The sequence below is a fragment of the Sminthopsis crassicaudata genome, chromosome 3 (assembly GCF_048593235.1).
Source record: "Sminthopsis crassicaudata isolate SCR6 chromosome 3, ASM4859323v1, whole genome shotgun sequence".
NCBI classification, from domain to species: Eukaryota; Metazoa; Chordata; class Mammalia; order Dasyuromorphia; family Dasyuridae; genus Sminthopsis; species Sminthopsis crassicaudata.
The window spans coordinates 242,533,300-242,555,420 of NC_133619.1; the positions used below are offsets into that span (position 1 = coordinate 242,533,300).

A 22,121-nucleotide genomic window follows, 5' to 3' on the forward strand; every position below is an offset into this window, starting at 1 on the left:
CCTATGCTGCCAATGATACTACTGTTCTCTGCCAGTCAGGCTCACAACCTTGAAATCATCCTCAATTCTTCCCTCACATTCATCTTACATATCCAACTTGTTGCGTAGTCATGTGATTTATTTTTGTTATAGTTTAAGAATTTTCAGCCCAGTCCAACTCTTTTTTTTTTTATTTTTTATTTTTTAGTTTTTGAGTTTTCTTGGCAGAGCATTGGAGTGATATGCCATTTCCTTCTCCAACACATTTTATAGATGAGGAAAATGAGGCAATTTATCCTTCACTTAGCTGCCACAATGATTTTCCTAAACTTAAGGTCTGACCATATCATACCCTACTCTCCCTCAATAAAATAGAGTGGTTCCCTGTGTTGTCCGGGATTGAATATAAAATTCTTCCTTTGGCTTTTAAAGCCCTTCATTATCTTGCCTCTCCCTTCCTTTCCAAAATTCTTAAAGTTCCCTCCTCTCCAATTTATCTGTGATCCAGCAACACTGGTCAATTTACTATTCTTTGCCCTTTAATTAGTTGTTCCCATGTCCCTAAATGCCTTCTTTCCTAACTTCTGCCTTCCCTGAAAATCCATCATTTCCAAAAAGTCTTTCCTGGTATCTCCATATTTCTACCACTGATTGTATCATTTCTCTAAGATTATTTTCAATTTTGTTGACTATATTTTCTATGCAAAGTTATGCATGTCATATCTTCAGCTAAAATGCAAGTTCTTTGAAGGCAAGGACTAGTTTGGGGATCATATGTGTACCTTTTTTATCCCCATGCCTCAGTTAAACTGAGTCCTTAGCTTTAAAAAGCCAAGGACTCCCACTGTATCCAGAGAGCTCAGAAGGAGAAAGTGAGACAGGTGACCTTGCGCATGATAAGATGTTCTTAATAAATACTTTTTTGACTAATGACTTAAAAATTGATAAAATAGTTGCTTTCTGTAAAACTTTGTGCTAATAAATGGAGTACCTATGAAGATTTGTCATGTCATGTTGTTTCCTGATAGTAATTGGTTCTTTGATTTAAAAAAATAGAACTAAATAGTTTTTCCAGTGGGAAAAAGAAATCAATAAACTCTAAACACTATTTTTGTTTTGTTCTTTTTAAAGAAAAAAGCCATTCACCCTGGAGTTCCATGAACTCGATTTTAAATTCTTTACTTTCTATAAGTATCAAGTAACAAATCTTGAATTTTTATACTAGTTTGAGTAGTACATATATTTAAATGACTCTTGAGCAGTGTTGTTGTTGATTGTGATACCACAATAAGGAAGGCAAGGCTATTGAATCACAGGAGTGGAAAGACAGCTGCTGCTGCCTATACTCTGAGGAAGGTGTAAAGACTGAAGTCAATATATACAAGCTGTGAGAATCAGAGTTCAGCTGGCTTATTAAGTGCTGTTGTTGTAGAAATTGATTATTTTTGAAAGGGTGAATAGGGGAGCCATGGGAGATTCATTCATAGCAGAGGTGTGTGGCTGTGTTCTAATATTGAGTGTTTTTGTTTGGCTGCTATGTGTGACCCTAGACATCCTGTATATCTAGGCCATGCTGTGATACTGCCAGAGATCTTGGGCATTAAGAATCTTGATCACTCCGTTTTGGTGTCAATAACATTTGATCCTCCATTCCATATCATTTATGATTCCCATACTTGTCAGATGTCATAGAACTTTGACAAATTATACTTGTAGGGGAGAGAAGTAATTCCTTTGGAAATAGTGAGAGTATAATTCTTTGTGGTAAAACAGACAACAGAATAAGGATATATGTTTTGGTATTTTTACAGACAGCTCAAGAACAAAGGACAAATAACAACTGCTTTAATCACTGACTGGGCATTGCATCAGTTAAACTGAGACCTTAATTTTAAAAGATTAAGGACTCCTAGTGCATCCAGGGCCATCTACAGTCATCCTAAGCTATAGATTTTGCCACTGGAACCCCATGATTCAGGAGGAGAAAGTAAGGCAGGAGACCTTGCACAGTCCTCCCTCATTTAAATCTAAACCACTTGCATGTCACAGTATCACCTCTCTGATTTCATGGTCCTTTTTGAGAATTAAAAATAGACAACAAGATGGCACAGTGGATAGAGTGATGAGCCTGGAATCAGGAAGATCTGAATTAAAATCTTATATTAAATACTAATTAGCAGTGTAACTGCAGGCAAGTCATTCAGCTCTGTTTACCTTTGTTTTCTCATCTGTAAAGGAGCTGAAGAAGGAAATGGCAAACTACTCTAGTATCTTTTTTTTTTAATTTAATAGTTTTTATTTACCAGATATATGCATGTAGAGAGCATGAAAGAGAGTATAATAAGTCCAGAAAGATAGCAGAACTGGATTTGGAAGAGCTTCAAATGTCAGATAGAAACATTTATATTGATTTAAAATCAGTAGGGAACCAATAGGGCTTTTTGTATAAACAGATGACATGGTCAGATCTGTGATTTAGGAATATCATTTTGGCATCTTTATGAATGATGCATTGGAAAGGAGAGATAATTGAAGTTGGGAGACTAATCTGGAGGCTATTGTAGTAGTAGGTTTAAGGAATGATTAGAGATATTGTGGTTGGTGTTCAGTCTTGTCTGACTATTTGTGATCCCACTTGGAGTTTTCTTGGCAAAGATAATGGAATGGTTTGTCTCTTCCTTCTCTAGCTCATTTTACAGATGAGGAAATTGAGGCAGAGTTAAGTGATTTGTCTGGGGTCATATGTCCTCAACTATCTAAGGCTGGATTTAAACATAGGAAGATTAATCTCTCTGATTTCAAGCCTGGCACTATTTCCACTGTGTCACCTAGCTGCCTCCAGAAATGACAGGAATTGGCCACTGATAGTATAGATGTGGGCATGTAAAGGAGAGAGGAGACTCCAAATCTTCAAACTTGGGAAAATGGAAGGATAATGGTGTCCTTTACAGAAATAAGGAGAGGAATGGTTTGGAAATGGTATTTTATTTTCTGAATATGTTGATGTTGAGATGCATATGAGCAAGCTCTAATGATAAATGTTTCATAACAGGGTTTTCAGGGGGAATAAAAATCAAGCTCTGATTGGTAGTATTTGTCATTTTTCAAGGAATAAATATTCACACTTAAAATTTAACAATCTACTTTCAGTACAAGCTGGCTCCAGCAAACCACTGTCTATTAAGTCGTCAACTTAGAAATGTTTGGTGGGCTGTTTGTTAGGGATGGGGAGGGGATGGTAGTACTGATGAGTCAGAGCCAGGCTGTATTATTTCATGTAAATAGTTTCTATCACATGAAAGTACTAGACTTGGAGTCAGACCTGTGTTCAAATTTCACTCTCCCTCCCCAAGCCTCAATTTTTTCTCATCCATAAAATGGGGGATAATAAAAGCACTTGGCTCCCAAGATAGTTGTGAGGATGAAACAAAGTCGTATCTGTAAATTTCTTTGTCCCTTTGAAAGGACTATATAAATGCTGGGGCAGCTAGATAGAGCCAACAGGTCTGGAATCAGGAAGCACCGAGTTCAAACTTGGCCTTAAGACACTAATTAGGTGATTTGGGGCATGTTTCTTACTCCTATTTGCCTCAGTTTCCTATCTATAAAATGAGCTGGAGAAAGAAATGGCAAACCACTCTAGTAAGTTGCCAAGAAAATCCAAATGGGATCATAAAGAATTGGACATGCCTGAAACCACAAAAATAAATAAATAAACAAACAGATAGATAGATAGATAGATAGATAGATAGATAGATAACTAGTTAGATTCCTATAAAGGCACCTGATCTGGTTCTAGGTCTCAGATTTGAATGAGATGATCCATGAGCTTCTATTCTTCTCAGACTCATTGAATTTTAGAATTGGAAGAAACTTTGGTCATTTAAGCCAACCTATCCCTGAACAGAAATTCCCCCTTGCCATATCATTTGACTTCCACTTAAAGTGAAACCCAATACTTTCCAAAGCAATCTATTTCTCCTTGGGGTATCTGTAGTTTTTTTTTTGAAAAGTTTCCCTTCTATCCAACTTTAATTGCTTCTTTCTAGCTTTGGGGAGTTTCCCTAGTTCTGTCCTCTGGGAACCAAACAAAACAAGTTTAGTCTCTCTTTCACATGACGGCCTTTCAAACATTTGAATATAGAAACCATGTTTTCTTCTTCCCTGCCCTCCCTTACCCTATTCCACCCAGTCTTTTCTCCAGAGTAAACGTCCATCTTTCCCCATATTTCTTGGTTGCCTGGTTATCTGGATACTTTCCAAGTTTAGGAAATGTCCTTTTTAAAATGTTGCCCCAAACTGAGTGTCACTGAAGGTCTGACAAAAGGAAAGGATAATCCATCCAATTCTGGAGATGATGCCTTATATCACATTGTTGACTCATTGAGCTTGTGCTCCATGATACCTCTAGATCTTCCTCAGAACTTGAATGTGGCTTTGCTTTTTCCCATCTTGGACCTATGAAATTGATTTTAGGGATCCAAGTATAAAATGTAACCATTTATCCTTATTTAATTTCATCTTTTTTCATCCTGGTTCAATGTGAATTCTGTCACCCAGTTTTGTATCATGGACAGATTTGATAAGCATGCAATGTCTTCCTACATACATGGTTGTTAGGATTACTAAGTGAGAACTCAGGTTGTCTGGACAGTGACAAGGTGAGAATTCAGGTTTTCTGGACAATTACAAGGTGAGAACTCAGGTTGACTTGATAGAAGGAGCAAGCCCATTGGCTGAAGTGGTTCTTCCCAGAAGCCCTTGCATTATCCCACGCCCATTCTCTGGGAGGATAAAGAGGACAGCACTCCAGGAAGAGAAGAAGACTCTGAATTGCATCAGGCTTGACGGGGCTCTCTGCAGGAAGGGAAGTCACTTCTTTGGACAAGAGTTAACAGCAACTGCCTGGAGACAACGGTTCACTACAGGAAGAAGAATCTGTTGGAGAGATTTGAGTAGAAGACACAGCAGATCTCTTCCCAGAGAGTGATCCGGCAGCTTCTGGAGACGACAGCACGCTACATTTGGCGCCCAACGTGGGGCCCGAACCCACGACCCTGAGATTAAGAGTCTCATGCTCTACCGACTGAGCTAATAATAAACTTGTTAGAAACCTAGAGATCTCCTAGATGTTTCACTAGAGTCCCCTTCCAAGTTGATAGTGAATTATAATAATATTTTTTAAAGTTATCACTTATGTAATACTTTAAGGTTTTCAAAGTATTCCATATACATTGATCCTCAGTAGTTCTTTGAGGTGAGTATTACATTTTGTCCCCATTTTATAAATAAAAGTACTTGGGCTAAGAGAGATTAAGTTACATCCCCATGTCCCTCAAATGTTAAATATTTTAAACCCAGAATATAAGCCTAGTTCTTCCCACTTCTCGGCCCAACACTGAATTTGCTATGTACATTGTCTCTTTTGGTTTGAGTCTAAAATTCTGCAATATTTAAACCCAGAATATAAGCCTAGTTCTTCCCACTTCTAGGGCCAACACTGAATTTGCTATGTACATTGTCTCTTTTGGTTTGAGTCTAAAATTAATTAAATTTATTTAATATTAGTAGCAGGTCAACAGAGTTTATTGAATAAGAGAGTCAGGGAAAACTTACATACATACAACTAAAGCTGAGAGCATCAAGCAAAGTAGAATTGGAATTCAGGAAATTTTCCCAAGATCAAGTCTTGATTCCCAGTCCCAGTTCTGCTGCCAGGAATTGACAAGTATATAGACCTCTACTGGATATATTAAAAAGGCTCTGTTTTCTAATTTTTCTTAAGTGGACTTTACATTTCAAATAGTTCAGTAATTTCAGTCCATTTTGAGTCAAAGAGAAAATAATTGTGTTGAGGTGGAAATTAGTCTACATACTCGGAAGATTTAAGAAAGTTTTAAAATGTATATAGACCTCTACTGGATATATTAAAAAGGCTCTGTTTTCTAATTTTTCTTAAGTGGACTTTCCATTTCAAATAGCTCAGTAATTTCAGTCCATTTTGAGTTGCAGATTGTGGTGACATTACTAATTGCTATAAACAACTGTGATCTGAGTTCTGTAAAGAAACACCAAACTACAGGATCAAAAGACTTCCAGCAGTTGTTTAGAAATATGTGCTGTGTGGTGGTTGTTCTGATGATCATTTCTGGTACTTGAGGGCAATTAGCTGTTTAATTATGAATAGCTAGTTGGTTCAGTGGATAATCTTGGACCCAGAGTTAGAAAGACTTGAACCATAGACATTTACCAGTAATCCTGGACGAGTTATTTAACCTGTTTGCCTCAGTTTCCTCATCTGTACACCTACAGGCTTCTTGTGAGAATCAAATGAGATAATATTTGGAAAGCTCTGGCACATAGTAGGCACTGTATAAATAATTAGTCCCTTTCCTTGGTTATATTGCACTGTTCTAAATAACTTTCTCCACCAAATCAGATCTGTATAAATTCCCAGTAATTTGTAGAATTTTTCAAAATGCTTTATGTTTGCTTATATATGATCATTTTTCCCTTTAAAGTCAACAAATCAAATCTAGTATTTATAGAGTTCTTCCTATTTTCTGGATTGTGTTCTAAACAATGGGAATACAAATGCAAGAAAAAGAAAAATAGCCCTTCATCTCATGGAACTTAAGTTTAGTGGAGGAACACAACAAAAAAGGAAGCTGAAGGGAGTAGAAAAGCAGGATGTTTTGGGATCATGGTGGAAAAGTCCTTACAATCAGGCGCAGAGCTCATAGAAGAATGAAAGGATGGCTTAGATAATTCTTCAAATTGGGTAATTTTAGGAGAAAGCCAAAAGGGTGAAGCAATCTTTCATGGTTTGAAGGCCACAGAGACACAAGCATTTTTCAGGGTGAGTAGGCTGCTAGGAGATGGAGGAGAAATCCAGAAACTTAGGAGAAAATTTGGGAAAGGAACAAAGAAGAAGCATACCCTGCTGGGATGACCTGTGTATGGACCAATATAATAAGACTAACTAGTTTGTTCAGTGGTGTGTGTGGTACTAAAGTACTTTTAATGAATTGTCAAAACAAATTAAATCATCATACTTTTAAAATACTAAAGTGACACTTCAGGACTGGAAATCAAAGAGATAAAGAGGAGAGAGAGCTCATCTAGCCTCTCTGAATGTTTTCTGAAGGTTGCTCTTCTGCTCAAGTTGGTGGGTTGTCCACATTAATGCTTTAAATTCTTTGATACCTTGAAAATCATTATTGAATAAATATATTTATTGAAATAAATAGTAAATAAATCATCACATCAAATGTGTTTTAATGAAAAATGAATTTCTTTCTTTCTTTCTTTTTTTTTTTAACTTTAGGTAACTTTTGATCCAGAAGTATTTTTCAATATTTTGCTGCCTCCAATTATTTTTCATGCTGGATATAGCTTAAAGAAGGTAAGAGGTTTTAATAATTTGAAGCATGTAGTATTTCTGATTAAAAAAAAAGTCTACTACCAAGTATATTTATTTCTCATATTCTTCCATACTACCCAGTAATTACTCAGTAAATGCAGTTGAATGATTAACAGTGTATTTCATCCAAGTAACCTGAAATCAGATTATTTCTTCCTCAAAATCTATTTATTCCTAAAGTGAAGGATTGCTGGGAATGGTGGAAATTGACTTAAAGCTATTGTTTTATACACAACCCATTTTTGAGGATTTTTTCCTCTAATTATATGTAAACAAAAAATGTTAACATGCTTTTTAAAAATTTTTGAGTTCTAAATTCTCTCCTTTCCTTTCTCTCCTCCCCCTTCCTTGGGAAGGCAAGTAATTTGATATAGATTATACAAGTGCAGTCATGCAAAACATTTCCATATTAGATAGGTTACAAAAGAAATCTCAGCCCAAACAAACAAACAAGAATAATGAACTTTAAAAGTATACTTCAATCCCTTTCAGACTCCATCAGTTCTTTCTCTGGAGAATAGGTATCATTTTTCATCATGAGTTTTTTGGGATTGTCTTGGATCATTGTATTACTGAGAATAGCTAAAGCATTCACATTTTTTTCATCATACAGCACGTCTGTTACTGTATATGATGTTCTCCTGGTTTTGCTTGGTTCACCACATAACATTTCTTTCTTTTGATGCAGTGTAATGACTGTGACTTTTTTTTTTTTTTCTGTTAACTAACTTTAAAACCTGCACACAAGATTAGAGAGTTTCCTTGAGCAGACTCCCTTGGAGGAACAGACCTAGGCCTTGTTTTAGCAATCTTTTCTGGCATAGGGCTAAAGGAAGTTTTGTTTAGCCACCCTCACCCCCACCCCCAGGATGTGAGCTGTTGGCTACCAGTATAGCTCAACAACATTCTTGTGGATTGAGGAGCACCTGCATATCCAACCAGTTCTGCTGGCAAAGTAGCCACTGGTTTTATGCTCAGCTTAACTCCTTTGCTGCCAACTCCTGTAAGTGTTCTATATTACATGGACTTTTAAAAAGATATCTCTCATCTATTTGGGTCAACTTTAATCCTTCTGTTTTTCTATGGCTCTTCACATAACTATATATGAACAATGATTCATTACGTTGTAGAAAATCCACCTTTCTTTTTCAACCTGAACAAAACATTTGTTCCTAAGGTTCTCATTCAGCTAAGATTTGCTAATGTATGTGGAGTACTTTAAAACATATGTGTATATAAAATATATACACATGTGTATATCTTATATGTGTATATGTGTATAAGTGGTGTATGCATATATGCTTGAAGTATATATGTACATATACATGTCTTGTATATCTGTATGCATACGTCTGTGGCGTGTGCACATAAATGCTGTGTAAATTGCATACATATGCATATGCACATAGATATCTATATATATGTGTTATATAAATGTGTGTTGCAATATTGTACATGTATGTAGATATATGTCTATGATGTGTGCATATGTATGTGTGGAGCATGTGTGTATGGCTATTGTAGGTATGTATTTTATATATGTGGGTTTAGATATCTACATACTTGTATGTATAAGTAGTGTATAGATGTATATGTGTGATATATATGGTATATGTATGTGCATGTGGTATATAGATACATGTGTGTGATATGTAGTTATAGAGATACACATACATGCACTGTGTATCTATACATGTGTGTGCATGTGTGTGTGCATGTGTGTATGTGGTATATAGATGTGTAAATGGTATATATGGGTTTTGGTATATAATGTGGGTATATATGTATGTGTATTATGTGTAAATAGTATAGATGTGTATGTGTGTATTATCGAAATTTATAGAGACAGAGAACTAGACTTGAGATTTCACTGGTATAGGGAACTCCCAGATGAGGACACTCCTTCTATTACTGGAGTTTGACACTTTTTCTTCAAATTTAATAGTATTGCTTAAAATCTGAAAATTGAAATGACCTGCCTAAATCACTTCTAAATTGAACGTTTCAGAAGCAGGACTACAACTCAAGTTTTCCTGGCTTTCTTTAAGACCAGCACTTTATCCATTGGCCACACAGCTTCTCTCAAGCTCATTTTTTGCAATAAAATTGAGATTCAGACTGTGAAAAATACTTTAATATGTGAAAAGCACCTTAATCTCCCCAGAGCCTCTTCTTTGACAGCCATATTCTCTTTGGAAGAAGAAGTGATAGGCTCTGCTCCCGTGGAATTGAATGTTCTAGTGTTTAGTACATCATTGGTGTTCAGCTTTTACTATCTTTTCCCTATTCAAGAAGTTTCCTGTATGGGCACTTCAATAGTGTACTGTTGTACACATGCCAACTTGTATTACATCTTCTGTCAATTAAACTTTATAACTATTTCATAACTAACTACTGATGTGTAAACAGATATGTTTAGGCCTCTCTGGCTTATGTCCATCTATTCAGACTCAGGAAATCATCATCATCTTTGTTTTTGCCCCAGTACACACGTTATTTAACAAAGTGTTTCTTTTAAAAAAGTATGTCATATGCAATCCCTTTTCCTTCTCTTCCTTGTGTTTTGAGATTCTTTTTTGTTGACATTCGAGTTCATAATAAGAAAAGGGAAATTTATATTTTAAAAAATCAAACGTATATAAGCACTGCACTTGGAGTTAAGACACCTATGTGTAAATCACATAGACACTGTTTCCTCAGGGACTAGTCATTTAACCTCTTGTGACTTAAAGTCACTGTAAGTTGTTCAGTTGTTTCAGTTATGTCTGAGTTTTCCTGACCCCATTTGGGGTTTTCTTGGCAAAGTTATTAGTTTGCCATTTCCTTCTCCAGCTCATTTTGTAGATGAGGAAACTAAAGCAAACAGAATTAAGTGTCTTGCTCTGGTCAAGTAGCTAGTAAGCATTTGAGATTAGATTTGAACTCAAAAAGATGAATCTTGACTCCAAGCCCAGCACTTTATTGAGCTATCTAGTTTCCCAAACACATTATTTAGGAAATTTGCAACAACTTCTTCATCTGTAAAATGGAAATAATTTACCATGTTAGGGTCATTATAAGGAAATCACTTAGTAAATCTTAAAGTGCTTTATAAATGATGAATTGTCATAATTCACCTAAGGAAGCCCCAATCTGAGAAGGGAAATTTGTTTTCAGACCAGTCACTTAACCAAGTCACATGACCAGTATGTGTCAGAGGGGCTACTTGAACCCATGTCCTTTTAGTTTTGAGACTAATAGTCTGTTTACTATCCTACACTTCCTTTTAAGTGTCTAAAGAGCAGGAAAATAAATCTAGTTTGGCTTCAGCAAGACTAGTTAACACGTAGTATCAAGTAGGTTTTCAGTGGAAAATACGCTCACCATAGTAGGTGCTTGCTTAATAAGTGCTTTCTTAGTGGATCCTAGCTTTCTTTGGGTTTAAGTACTCTTGGGTCCGTTTTCCTCCATCTCTTTATCCTTCCTACCACATACATACATTGTCTTCCATTTCACCCACCCACCTGCTTCTATTCATTACGGTTCATGGAAGATTTGTGAGGCTTTAAGGAACTAGTCATCACTAGACCAAAATTCAACATTTTGACAAATGGAGAAAGAGGCACTAAGTTATTTCTACCTCACTTCTCTCTGTTATCTTAAAGACGCTATGTTGAAAAAACAACACATTAATTGACACAGCTTAGTCCCTTTAAGGTATTCTTAAATTCTGGCACTATTTAACATTTAACTGTGGATCACTTATGTATGGATTGTCAGGCATTCATTGAACTTGTGTTGCCTTTTACTTATTATCATGCCCCTTCCCTTCATCTTAGATTCTCATACTCATTTCCCAGCTGAGCTCTGTGCAAAGACAATATAAGTTGATTCATAGTTCTTAATTTCCATGAAATCCAATTTTTAAAAAAGTTCTATTGTCATTAAAATGAATTTTAATCAGAAACTCAGTGATTTAAGACACAAATATAATGTCCCAGAGATAAATAAAAATAATATAACTTTTGCTACAATGACTACTGTACTTATGGTCAGTAAGATATAGCTTTGTTGAGACTCAGGTGTGAGCAATAAATCTTGCCCTAGCTCTTTCAGTTTTGTTTTCTAGTTGATAGAAGCCTCACTGATGATTCAGTTTCCTCTTTTCTTTTTAAAATTAGCTTTTAAAAAATCCCTAGATTTTTTTTAAAATAATGATTATTGCTTGTCAATTGAGAATGCCCTAGATATTGAATATCCCAAATCAAGACATAGCAACCCGTAAAAAGAAACCTCATGTAATTGTGAAGCTATCTCACAAAATCTTGGGACGCTAGAAAAGGGAGAATTTGCTATGCCTTTGTATTAATCCAGAAGACCAGTATTCACTCAAAGGCTAGCCCTTCTTTTTGGACTATTTAAAATATATTTTTGTACTATTAAAAATAAAATATCTGGAGAGTAATAGTTTTTCCCCCAGTATTTTCATCTTCTCTCTCCTCAAGTCAGATTTTGAGATTTCCCTAAATTCATTTCAAATAAGTGTCAACACCTGAACTAAATTAATATCCAAGATATTGACCTTGATGGTACTACAAGATGCCAAAGTGATTCCTAAATCACCAAAGACAGATTTGATTGTTTCATTCGACAAATGTTTATTAAGAACTTGCTGGGTGCAGAACATTGGACTAATAGGTGTTGGGAAAGGAACCAAGTTAGAAGAGACATGATCTACCTGCTGCCTTCATGGGTTAGGAGAAAAGAAAGAGGCAAATACAGAGAGAAAGAGGTAAATGGAGAAGAGTATAAGAGAGACAGACACCTGCAGAGAAAGAGAAGAGAGCACATGCTTGAGTCATAGCTTTTTTTGTTTGTTTGTATTTTATTTTTTTAATTAGAGGTGTAGAGCAAAAAAGCTCTGTGAAGTCTCGTGGGAAAGAGGTCAATACAAAAAAGAGATCAGAAAATCCTCCTGGAGTAAGGGGCATTTGTCTTGCCAGTGTAATTTGAGTGTTAGCTGTATTGTAATTCTTGGCAATTGTTTATCCATAAAGCATAAGTAATATCTCTTTTAAATTTGATTAAATAGAGCATCCCTATTAGCTTTACTTAGCTTTTCCTGATTTATGCTTTAGCTGGTAAAGCCAAGGAGTTAGTTTCCCAAGCTGACACTTACATGTTACTTTACTTTTTACTTTTTAATGTAACTAAAACTGACCTTGTAATAAACTTTCTCTTTTTTTTTTTTTTTGAGAGATGTAATCTTGTCTATGATGTCAAAAGTCTCAAAGTGATTTATATTTTTCTTATTTAGAGACACTTTTTCAGGAATCTTGGGTCTATTCTGGCTTATGCTTTCTTAGGGACTGCTGTCTCCTGTTTCATTATTGGGTAAGTGAGACTTTCTTATAGATCTGAGTGAATGAGTTTTTTAAGAAATGCTGTAATACATGTGAGTTCAAAGAACCCAATATTTGTGATTTTAGTGATAACTATAGCTACAATGATCTAAACTAAAATTTGTCTTTATTTATGAGAGAATACTGGTAAATTCAGAATTATTTTAATTAAACACTCCAGAAGTTTTGTCATAAATTTGTCAAGTCATATTTTCATGAAATTTTTACATGACAATTTTTGGATTAAGCAGGCTGTTAGCATAGTGGAAACAAAGATACTTTGACAGAGATGTTGGAAAATTCATTTCTGGCCTCTTGTAGTTCAGAGCTTGTCATGTCAGCTAGTTTTGTGGCAATGAGGCTTCCAGGTAAATGAAACTAAGTGTGCCTCAGTGAGCAGTGATAAAAGTCCAATATTTTGAAAATTAAAATTAATTTAGTTTTTCTAAAAATTAGTTTTGAGATCGTAGAATGATTTTACTAAGATCTTTATTTAGGTCTTATACAAATCCCTAAGCCACCCAGAAATTATCTGCTATACAACTTTTTTTTTTTTTTTTCATTGACTTTCCCCTGGGGTAATGCAGCTATTTAATTTGAATTAGGATTGGTTTAACTATTAAACATAAATCTAGTTCCTTATGATTTAATTTGAGAATTGCCATTCTTATAATTCTAAAGGGAGGCCTACTAATTTGACTTTAAAAGTCTCTTGCCATATCTTTTAAAATGTAAAAACTATTGAGGGAAATATAAAATTCTTGACAACTTAGTATAAATGAGTTTTCCAGGTCCTTTCAGAGATCTCTAAAGTTTCAAGATAGAGGAAAATTTTCTAAATTGGTGAGTGGGTGAGGGAAAGCCTTGAAAAGAGAAGTTAGATTAACTACTTCACTATTTAGGTGTAGGGGATCTTATTTTATATGTATTTTTGGAGGGATACACACTAAAGCTACAGGTGACAAAAGACATATCAAGATAGGCTATCAGGAAGAAGTACATTGATTCTGAGAGCTTCCTTTCTCTTTTTTCCTTCCCCCTCCCCTTAATCTTGACTTATACATATCTGGGCTTTAGAACGGCTCTATTCCAAAATAAAAGATATTTTAGAGCAAATTTCTATCCAAGATGAATTAAAGACTCAGAAAATACTGAACAAAAGTGCTAAAAGAGACTCTTTTCAAAATGGAATGAGGAAGCATTATAATATTGCATATGTCTGTACACTATGCTTTCTGACTGTTACTGTTATAAGCAGCAGACTCATAAAACCAATTAGCTTGCATGACGCCTTTAATAGTCATTTTTATCCTGGTATTCAGTAGGAGAACTTACTGAAATTGAACTCTGCTTTTGAACAACCCTTTGCAAAGGTTAGGTCTAGGCAGAAGGCAAATAATACTTCTCAGTTTTCTGACTCTATCTTTCCATTTTATTGATGTTGAATCTCTGAAAGGTTTTCTTAGAATCCTGTAAATTTCCCATTGTGTCATGGTATGTTGTGGGTGCTTTTATCCTCTTTATTTCTTAGTTATTCAATTCCTCAGCATCTTCTTTAGAAACTGAAATTCTAACTTAGATAATAGACTCCAATGCTAATTGAAAACCTTGTTGAGCAGCTGCTCCAATTGTTTTTTCATTGCCTCTTTAAAAATGCAATGATCAAATGACTCAGCAAAATGGCATTGACTACAAAGTTATCTGCTGCTAATGTCCTTTTATTATTTATAGGTTTTTCCAAAGTTTTGGAGTAAATGACATCCAGTATCAATTACATTTTTTGTAATAATGACAAATGATTCTGTTTTCATTTTTTTCCTGAGCTCCCTGGTAAATTACCCTGTTAATATGATCATTTTTCTCTTACAGAAATCTCATGTATGGTGTTGTGAAGCTCATGAAGCTAGTAGGACAGCTCTCTGACAAATTTTACTACACTGATTGTCTCTTGTTTGGAGCAATTATCTCTGCCACTGATCCAGGTATTTAACCACTTGAGCTTTTTGCCAATATTGTTTGCAGTCACCTCTGTGTTTTCTCAGCTGGTCTTTCTGAATGATTATAGGGAAAAAAATCATTCCCACATCCCTGGTCTTTTGATAGTAAGCCTCTATTTTAGTCAGCCCAAGGGCTAAGCATTGGGATACCAAAAAAGGAGAAAAAACATACTCCCCTCACTCAAGTAAGTTACAGTCTAATGGGGGAGAAAATATGTAAACAGCTATTTACAACTACAATTCAAACAACTTAAATTTGTGGCAGTCTCAGAAGAAAGACACTAATGGGGAAAGATATCTTGTAGAAGTTAAGATTTTAGTTGAGATTTGAGAATAACCAGAAGGCGGGGGTGAAGTTGGATAGTTTTCCTGGCTTGGAGGACAGCTATTGAAAAGACAGACCCAGAAGATGGGGTGCTGGTGGAAGGCAGCATAAGAAGGCCAGTGTTGTTGGATTGTAAGCTACATGCAAGGAAGTAGAGTGTAAAAAGATTAAAAAGAGAGAGAGATTTTTTTCCAGTCTTAGTTTTTATTTATCATTTTTTTAACTACACGGTTTTATTTTCAAAACATAGATAAATTTTCAACATTGATCCTTGCAAAACATTGTGTCCCAAATTTTTCCCTCCCTTCCCCTCATCCCCTCCCCTAGATTGCAAATAATCCAATATATGTTAAACATGTTTTAAAAATATATGTTATATCTAATATATGTATACATATTTATACAATTATGCTGCACAAGAAAAATCAGATCAAAAAGGAAGAAAAATGAGAAAGAAAACAAAATGCAAATAAACAACAAAAAGAGTGAAAATGCTATGTTGTGATCCACACTCAAGAAGTAGGTTTTAAAAGCCAGAGGATTTTATATTTGGTCCTGGAGATAATGGAGAGCTACTGTGGTTTATTGAGTAAGGGTGGGGTCCATGGTCACACTTAATTCTTTCAGGAAGATCAGTTTGGCAGAGTAGAAGATAGACCAAAGTGGAAAGAAATTTGAAGCAGAGAGGCCAGTCTGAAAAGTAGATGATAAGAGCCTGTGGCTGCATGGCAGCATTGTGAGTAGAAAACAGGACTTTTATGTTATTGATGTGGTGCAATCCTTAGGATGATGTAGTAATAACCCCTGAGCTACCTGACTTTTGGGAATGATGCAAATCTGCGCTATCTTTAGTTAGGAATGACATACTTCTTCCCTTAGGCTATATTGCCTTAGTTTACCTTGTATAGCCTGCAGGTTAAGACCAAAAGATTGCTGACTGTTAGATAACAGCCTGCTGATCATCGATAACAGGATGCTTGGAGCTAATGAGTATCAGTAATAAAATGCCTTGAGTTAACTCTGGTACAGTAAAAAATTGGATGCCTGCCCCATGACCTAGTGACATTTCAGCACTAAAAACCTCCAAAAAGTTGTTAACTCTGCCCAGGCAACTATAGGTAGGGCATTTGGACACAAAGTAAGAACCTGAGCACTTCTCAACTCTACCTCTAAGCCATAAAATTAGCATATCACTGACATGAAACACCTGGTTTCATTTTTCCTATAAAAATACCTGTTTGCCCTGTCCTTATTCCCTGTATTCCTCTTAGGGAATTTAGTCTGCTTTAATTAGCATTACAATTATAATAAATGTTGCTCCAGACAACTTCTCCAACTGCTCCATGACTACTAGATGAATCTGACAAATTCTTTTGATATTCCTTGCAACCTGTATGGAACCTGAATCTTTTGTGGTTCTCCTTGAAGCCCATTATTTTTGGACTGCCCTTCATTCCATCATTTTGAAGGTTCATCTGGGCCTGGGATAATCAAACACATATTATGATCCAGATCATGTGCTCATTTGGTCTAGCCTTGGAAAACTTAAGGTGACTTCCACACTATTGTGAGGCATTACAGTAAGACTAAACATAAAATCATTCTAGTCCCACCATTTTTAATGTCCTTCAGAAGTTGAGAACAGCACAAGATCCCATGAATTCATGATTTATGCTTTTTTTTCCCTTGTGGAGTGACAAATGCAGTGACAGATCAGTGGTCTGACACATTACTTAAAATGCCATTTCTCAACTATGCTGGGTGATTTATATTGAATCCTTTCATTTTTATTTTAATTTAAGAACATTTTCAAGCATCTGGTCATAGTTTGATCTTTCTCTTTCTCTATGGCTCTGTTTCTGTCTCTATTTTTATTTCTAGATCAACAGCTCTTTATTTTTTTCTTTCTATCTCTTGTCTCTATAAATCTTTTTTTCTGTTCTTCTGTGTCTTTCTTTGTCTCCCCACCTCCTACACCATTTTTGCTATATTTTGTTTTTTATTCATCTTTTATTTGTTTTATTGATGCTATTAGATAATCCACTGTAACTTATGAATAATGTCTTCAATAATGTTAAGTACATTTAAGTACTTAAGCAAAGTATTTGCTTTGTACAATTAAAAGAAAACAGACATTTGTCTTTAATTTCAAAAGAATGAGAATAACTGGTACTTTTCTGGTTTTCCCTATCTGTGCCTTATGGCTTTACTCCTTCCAGGAAACAGAGTTACTTGATTGTAATAATATGAGGGAAGTCTGACATGCTAGTCTTTCGGGCAGTATTGTATTAAATCATTTGGAGCAAATGTGATTTCACTTCCTTAAATGCTTTTTTGTCATTAATACCTGTTGTGTTTCAGCTTGTACAGAGGGTAAACTGTAGGCACTAAAGTGGTTGCTACTGATTCATCTGATAGATCTCCTTTCAAGCATTACTTATTTGGTCATTTCTTATAACTTAAAAAAATTTAAACTCATATATGCACACACTTTATCATTTAAACCTTTGATTAAATCTATTTGTAGAAAATGTTTAAAATGAACAGTTTCTTTGTAGCGATCAATAATAGATTTTGCTGAAGAAATAGTTTTGTGGGAGGAGCTATTATTTAATATGCTTTATTTCAGGGATACTTAGTTCTTTAATTAAAATTTTTATTTTATTTGCAAAGACCAGCTTTTTCTCTGTCTTTTTCCCCCTTCCACCCATATCCCTTAATAAGAAAGCAAGAAGAATAAGACCCCTGTTAAAGCATGTATAGGCAAACGAAATCAGTTTTTGCATTGGCCACATATAAAACATTACGCTGAGTTTTTACCTCACTTTTTAATTTTTAGAAGTTGGGTAGAATACTTCATTGTGAGTCCTCAGGAATTGTGATTGGTCATTGTTTGGCTGATCAGATTTTCTTCAAAAAGATTTTTTAAAAAAATTTTAATCAGACAAGTTCTGGCTTAATAACACCCTTCCCACTTTCCCCCCTCCTATCATGAACATAAGAAGAAAAAAAAAAAAAACATTTCAAACATATATAGTCAATCAAAACAAAATTCCACATTGTCCATGTCCTAAAAAAATATTTCTCATTTTGCATTCTGAATTTTTTACCTTTCTAACAGGAGAGGAGAGGATGTTTCATCTTTAGTCTTCTGGTATCCTGACTGGTCATTACACTGATAAGAGTTCAGCACAATAGTATTGTATCACATTTATATATAATAACAGATTCCCATTGTTTGCCCCCTCAAAAAAGCTATAATATTTTTGTATTGCCAAAAGTAAAAGGAAAACAGGAAAAGGGGGGAAATTTTTTCACAGCAAGGTAAATATGTACATCTGTACATCCTTAGAATTTGGTTTGCTTTGCACCATTCCCTCTCTTTATCTTCTGTCTCATTTCCCCTCTTCCCTTTTTTCCTTTTCTCCTATTTCCTTGTTTTTCTATTTTCCTTTATTTTTATATCAGAATTTGTATGCATTCTTCCTTCTTTTGACTAGTTTAGATGAGAATGAGATTCAACCATCCATTGCTTTGTTCCCCCATCTCTTCTTTTTCTCCTTGTTTGTATAGATTTGTCTCTCTGTGCACAATCGGGGGAACTTATCTTTTTCCTTCCTTCCTTCCTTTCTTTCTTTCTCTCTCTCTTTTTTCTTTCTTTCTTTCTCTCTCTCTCTTTCTTCCTTCCTTCCTTTTTTTTTTTTTTTTTTTGCCATAGACCCCTTTTGAAAGTCTGGTAAAAACCTATGGACTCTTTCTCAGACCAGTGTATTTAAATCATAAACAAAGTGCATGAGATTACAAAGGAGATATCCAATGATTAGTTACAATTGGTTAATTGGTTGTCTGTCTGTCTATCTTTCTATCTATCTATCTATTTATCTATCTATTTTTTTAAATGGATCTTAGGCTAAAAACCCTAGTTTTATTCCAAAGGCTTTATGTACAGGACCGGCTTGGAAGACTCTAAGCTCCCCAAGTGAACATGTGGGCACCTGTTAGCAAGTATATGATTCTCTTTAAGGTAATGTTTTCATTTCAGGATGTTTTTAAAAGAATATAAGTTTCTCAGGGCAGTTAGATGGTTAGAACACCATCTCTGAAATATGGAGAACCTGAGTTCAAAATCTGGCCTCAGACCTCAGACACTTAACACTTAACTATCTGTGTGACTAAGTAAATCACTTAACCCCAAGTGCCTCATCAAAATAAATAAAATAAAAATAAAATAAAATAAATAAATAAATGAAATTTGAAAAGTATGAGTTTCTCTTCCTACTGATTGCATTCTAAAGGTAGGTATGAAACAGTGATGAAATAGACAAAAGACTTGACTGAGTTTGTTTTCCCTTAAAAAGAAATAGATGAGAATGAAGTTCAAGCATCCACTGTTTGCTCCCCCATCCCTTCTTTTTCTCCTTGTTTGTATAGATTATTATTTATCTGCCTTGTGTTGACTGGAGGGAAGAATAATGTAGCTCTGGAAAAGGGCTTTATTGTCTTAATTGTTTTCTCTTAGATGTAGCTCAATAGATTAAACATGGTTGACTTGGAAAGGTCTTTTGCCTGGTCATTGAATGTCATACTAATTCTAAAGATATCAGTCTGGGCATAAATATTCTCATTAAACTAATTAATATTTGGGACATTCTGGGTATGCAGAATTGATGTGTTAAAGCTCAGCAAAATAGTATTTTAGAACTGTAGGAAAAGTTTGATCTGCTTCAACCCTCTCATTTTACAAAAGAGAAAACTTGACCATTGGGGGAAGTGATTTATCTAAGGTCTTGCCACTAATAACGCAGCTAGAACTGAAAACTACCTCACCCAGTTTTCATTCTACTAATTCTACTAATACTTATTTTACTAATAATGCAAAACTGAATCATAAAAAATAATAATCAATATTTTCTTATCTGGGTTCAAGTCAATCACTTTTCAATTAAATTAATTTTGGTTTTTGGGTTGGTGTTTGTTTTTTGTTTGTTTGTTTTAGATAACTTATGATTCTTCTAAATGTATATGAGTTGTAAAAGAAAAATTGAAACAGTTAACACCATTTCAGTTACTAATCCTTCTCAAGGGATGGTGGATAAATCATTTAACTGTTAAAACAACAAAACTTTTTTTCATTTTGACTGCTTTTTATAGAAACTTACTAAAATTTATCTTAGATTTTATTCTTGGTAAGTTTAGATACTGAATATATTCATAACAACTCATTGTGAATAGCAATATTTATGCTATATTAGAGATATCAAACATGCAGCTTATGGGCTTTTGGCAATCTTAACTATAACCTTAACTAGACTAATATGTAGTTGGGAAATTTTTAACAAAATAAATCAAAATGCAATAGAACACCGATAATGTTAATTTGTGGCTTTTTCTAAGACAGATTACAGCCTTCAATGAATCTTATGTTTATCTTGGTGGACCACATTTCTATTTAAGTTTGATACTTATGTTCAATCTAGACAATGTGAGATCTGTGACTAATTTTTTTTTTTTTACTGATCCCCAAAAATAGTAATTTTCCTCTCCTAAATCTTAAATGAGAAATGTGGAGTTTTATGATTTTCTGGTAATAGCCTTTTTCCAAAATAGTAATTTTAGATTTTAGAGCTACTGATTTTTGTTGTTGTTTATTTGTTTTAGTCATGTCTGACTCTTCATGACCCATTTAAGGGTTTTCTTGACAAAAAGATACTGTAGAGATTTAGCATTTCCTTTTCCAGTTCATTTTATAGATAGGGCAACTGAGGCTAATAGGGTGAAGTGACTTGCCCAGAATAACAGTACTAAACATCCTATATTCTAAATTCTTATGTGCTATATTCTATAACACAAATGTTTGAGAAGAGTGAACTGAGAATTCTGAATCAAAATTGTCATACACCACCATGATTGGGGCACATAGGATTAAAGTATTACAAATTAGAGGCCATTAGTGAATGGACAAAAGAACAGAAGGAGCCTATATTTGGTCAATGGTAAGTATAACTTTAAAAAAATAAATATGTAATTAACTGCGGAGTCTGTACTGTCCTGTACACAAAGCCTTTGGTGTAAATAAATGTCTGTGGTTGTATTTGAATTTAAGATGAGTCTTCCTAACTCTAGGCCCAGTGCTTTATCTAGTTGCACCTCCTAGCTGCCTCAATTTTACTATTTAGGAAAATGTAACTCAGAAAGTATTAAGATCATGTAGTTTAGAGGTAAAACTGAAAATATAATTTAAGTCTTCTCAGTCCAGTTCCATGGCTTTGCTGATATACTATGCTGCTTCTAAGAATCATATCAAAGACCAGAATCATTTTCTTGGGATTTAACCTCCAGAAGTTACCATTGTTTTTGACCTGGCTTTTCCTGGTGTGCTTGGCATGCCAATAGCATTCAAAATGTTGTTTTGTTTTGTTTGTCTTACTAGAAAAAGCATAAGGTAAAGTTACTTGCCCAGAGTCACACAGGTAGAAAGTATTTGAGTTAGAATTTGAACTAAGAAAGAAGAGTTCCTAATTCCAGGGTTGACACTCTATCCTCTGTGCTACTTAGCTGCCCCATAGGAAAGAGTACAATGATACAAGTATATTTGTGTGTGAGGGAGTTTCAGTTCATACATTCATTGGTCTGGATTACCTATAAGCAGTAGATAAACATGCTACATCTTTGAAAGTTGTTAAATACTGAAATATTCCAGTCCCTACAAGTGTTTTGTGTGGATGGGAGAACAGAAAAGGGAGTATAGTCATTAGCAAATGCAAAGTTAGTCATTCAATTATTAATGTTTTTTTTGATACCTGAGCTGAGAGCATAAACTACCAAGTTTTTCCAGCTTCATTGGCATTGTGAAAGTTCTTAGGGAAAGACTGTGTTCAGAAATGAATATTCTGGGGAAAGAAACCCAGCATATTTCACACAGTTAAAGTTTGCTCTGTGATTAAATTAATCTTTTATTGCTACACCTCTCTTTTATTGCTACACCTCACTGGGAATACCAAAATCACATCTTAGAA

The 22,121-nt window shown here is 34.8% G+C and overlaps 1 protein-coding gene across 5 annotated transcripts in view; it reads left to right on the plus strand.

Annotated features, from left to right (window-relative positions):
* The window catches only part of SLC9A7 (solute carrier family 9 member A7), a 182,325-nt gene that overhangs the window by 76,094 nt on the left and 84,110 nt on the right, over positions 1 to 22,121 (plus strand). For all 5 annotated transcript variants that reach the window (XM_074300287.1, XM_074300289.1, XM_074300285.1 and 2 more), the window contains exons 3-5: positions 7,307 to 7,384; positions 12,699 to 12,775; positions 14,653 to 14,765. In XM_074300287.1, the coding sequence (XP_074156388.1) occupies positions 7,307 to 7,384; positions 12,699 to 12,775; positions 14,653 to 14,765 (268 nt within the window). The remainder of the gene's footprint in view (positions 1 to 7,306; positions 7,385 to 12,698; positions 12,776 to 14,652; positions 14,766 to 22,121) is intronic.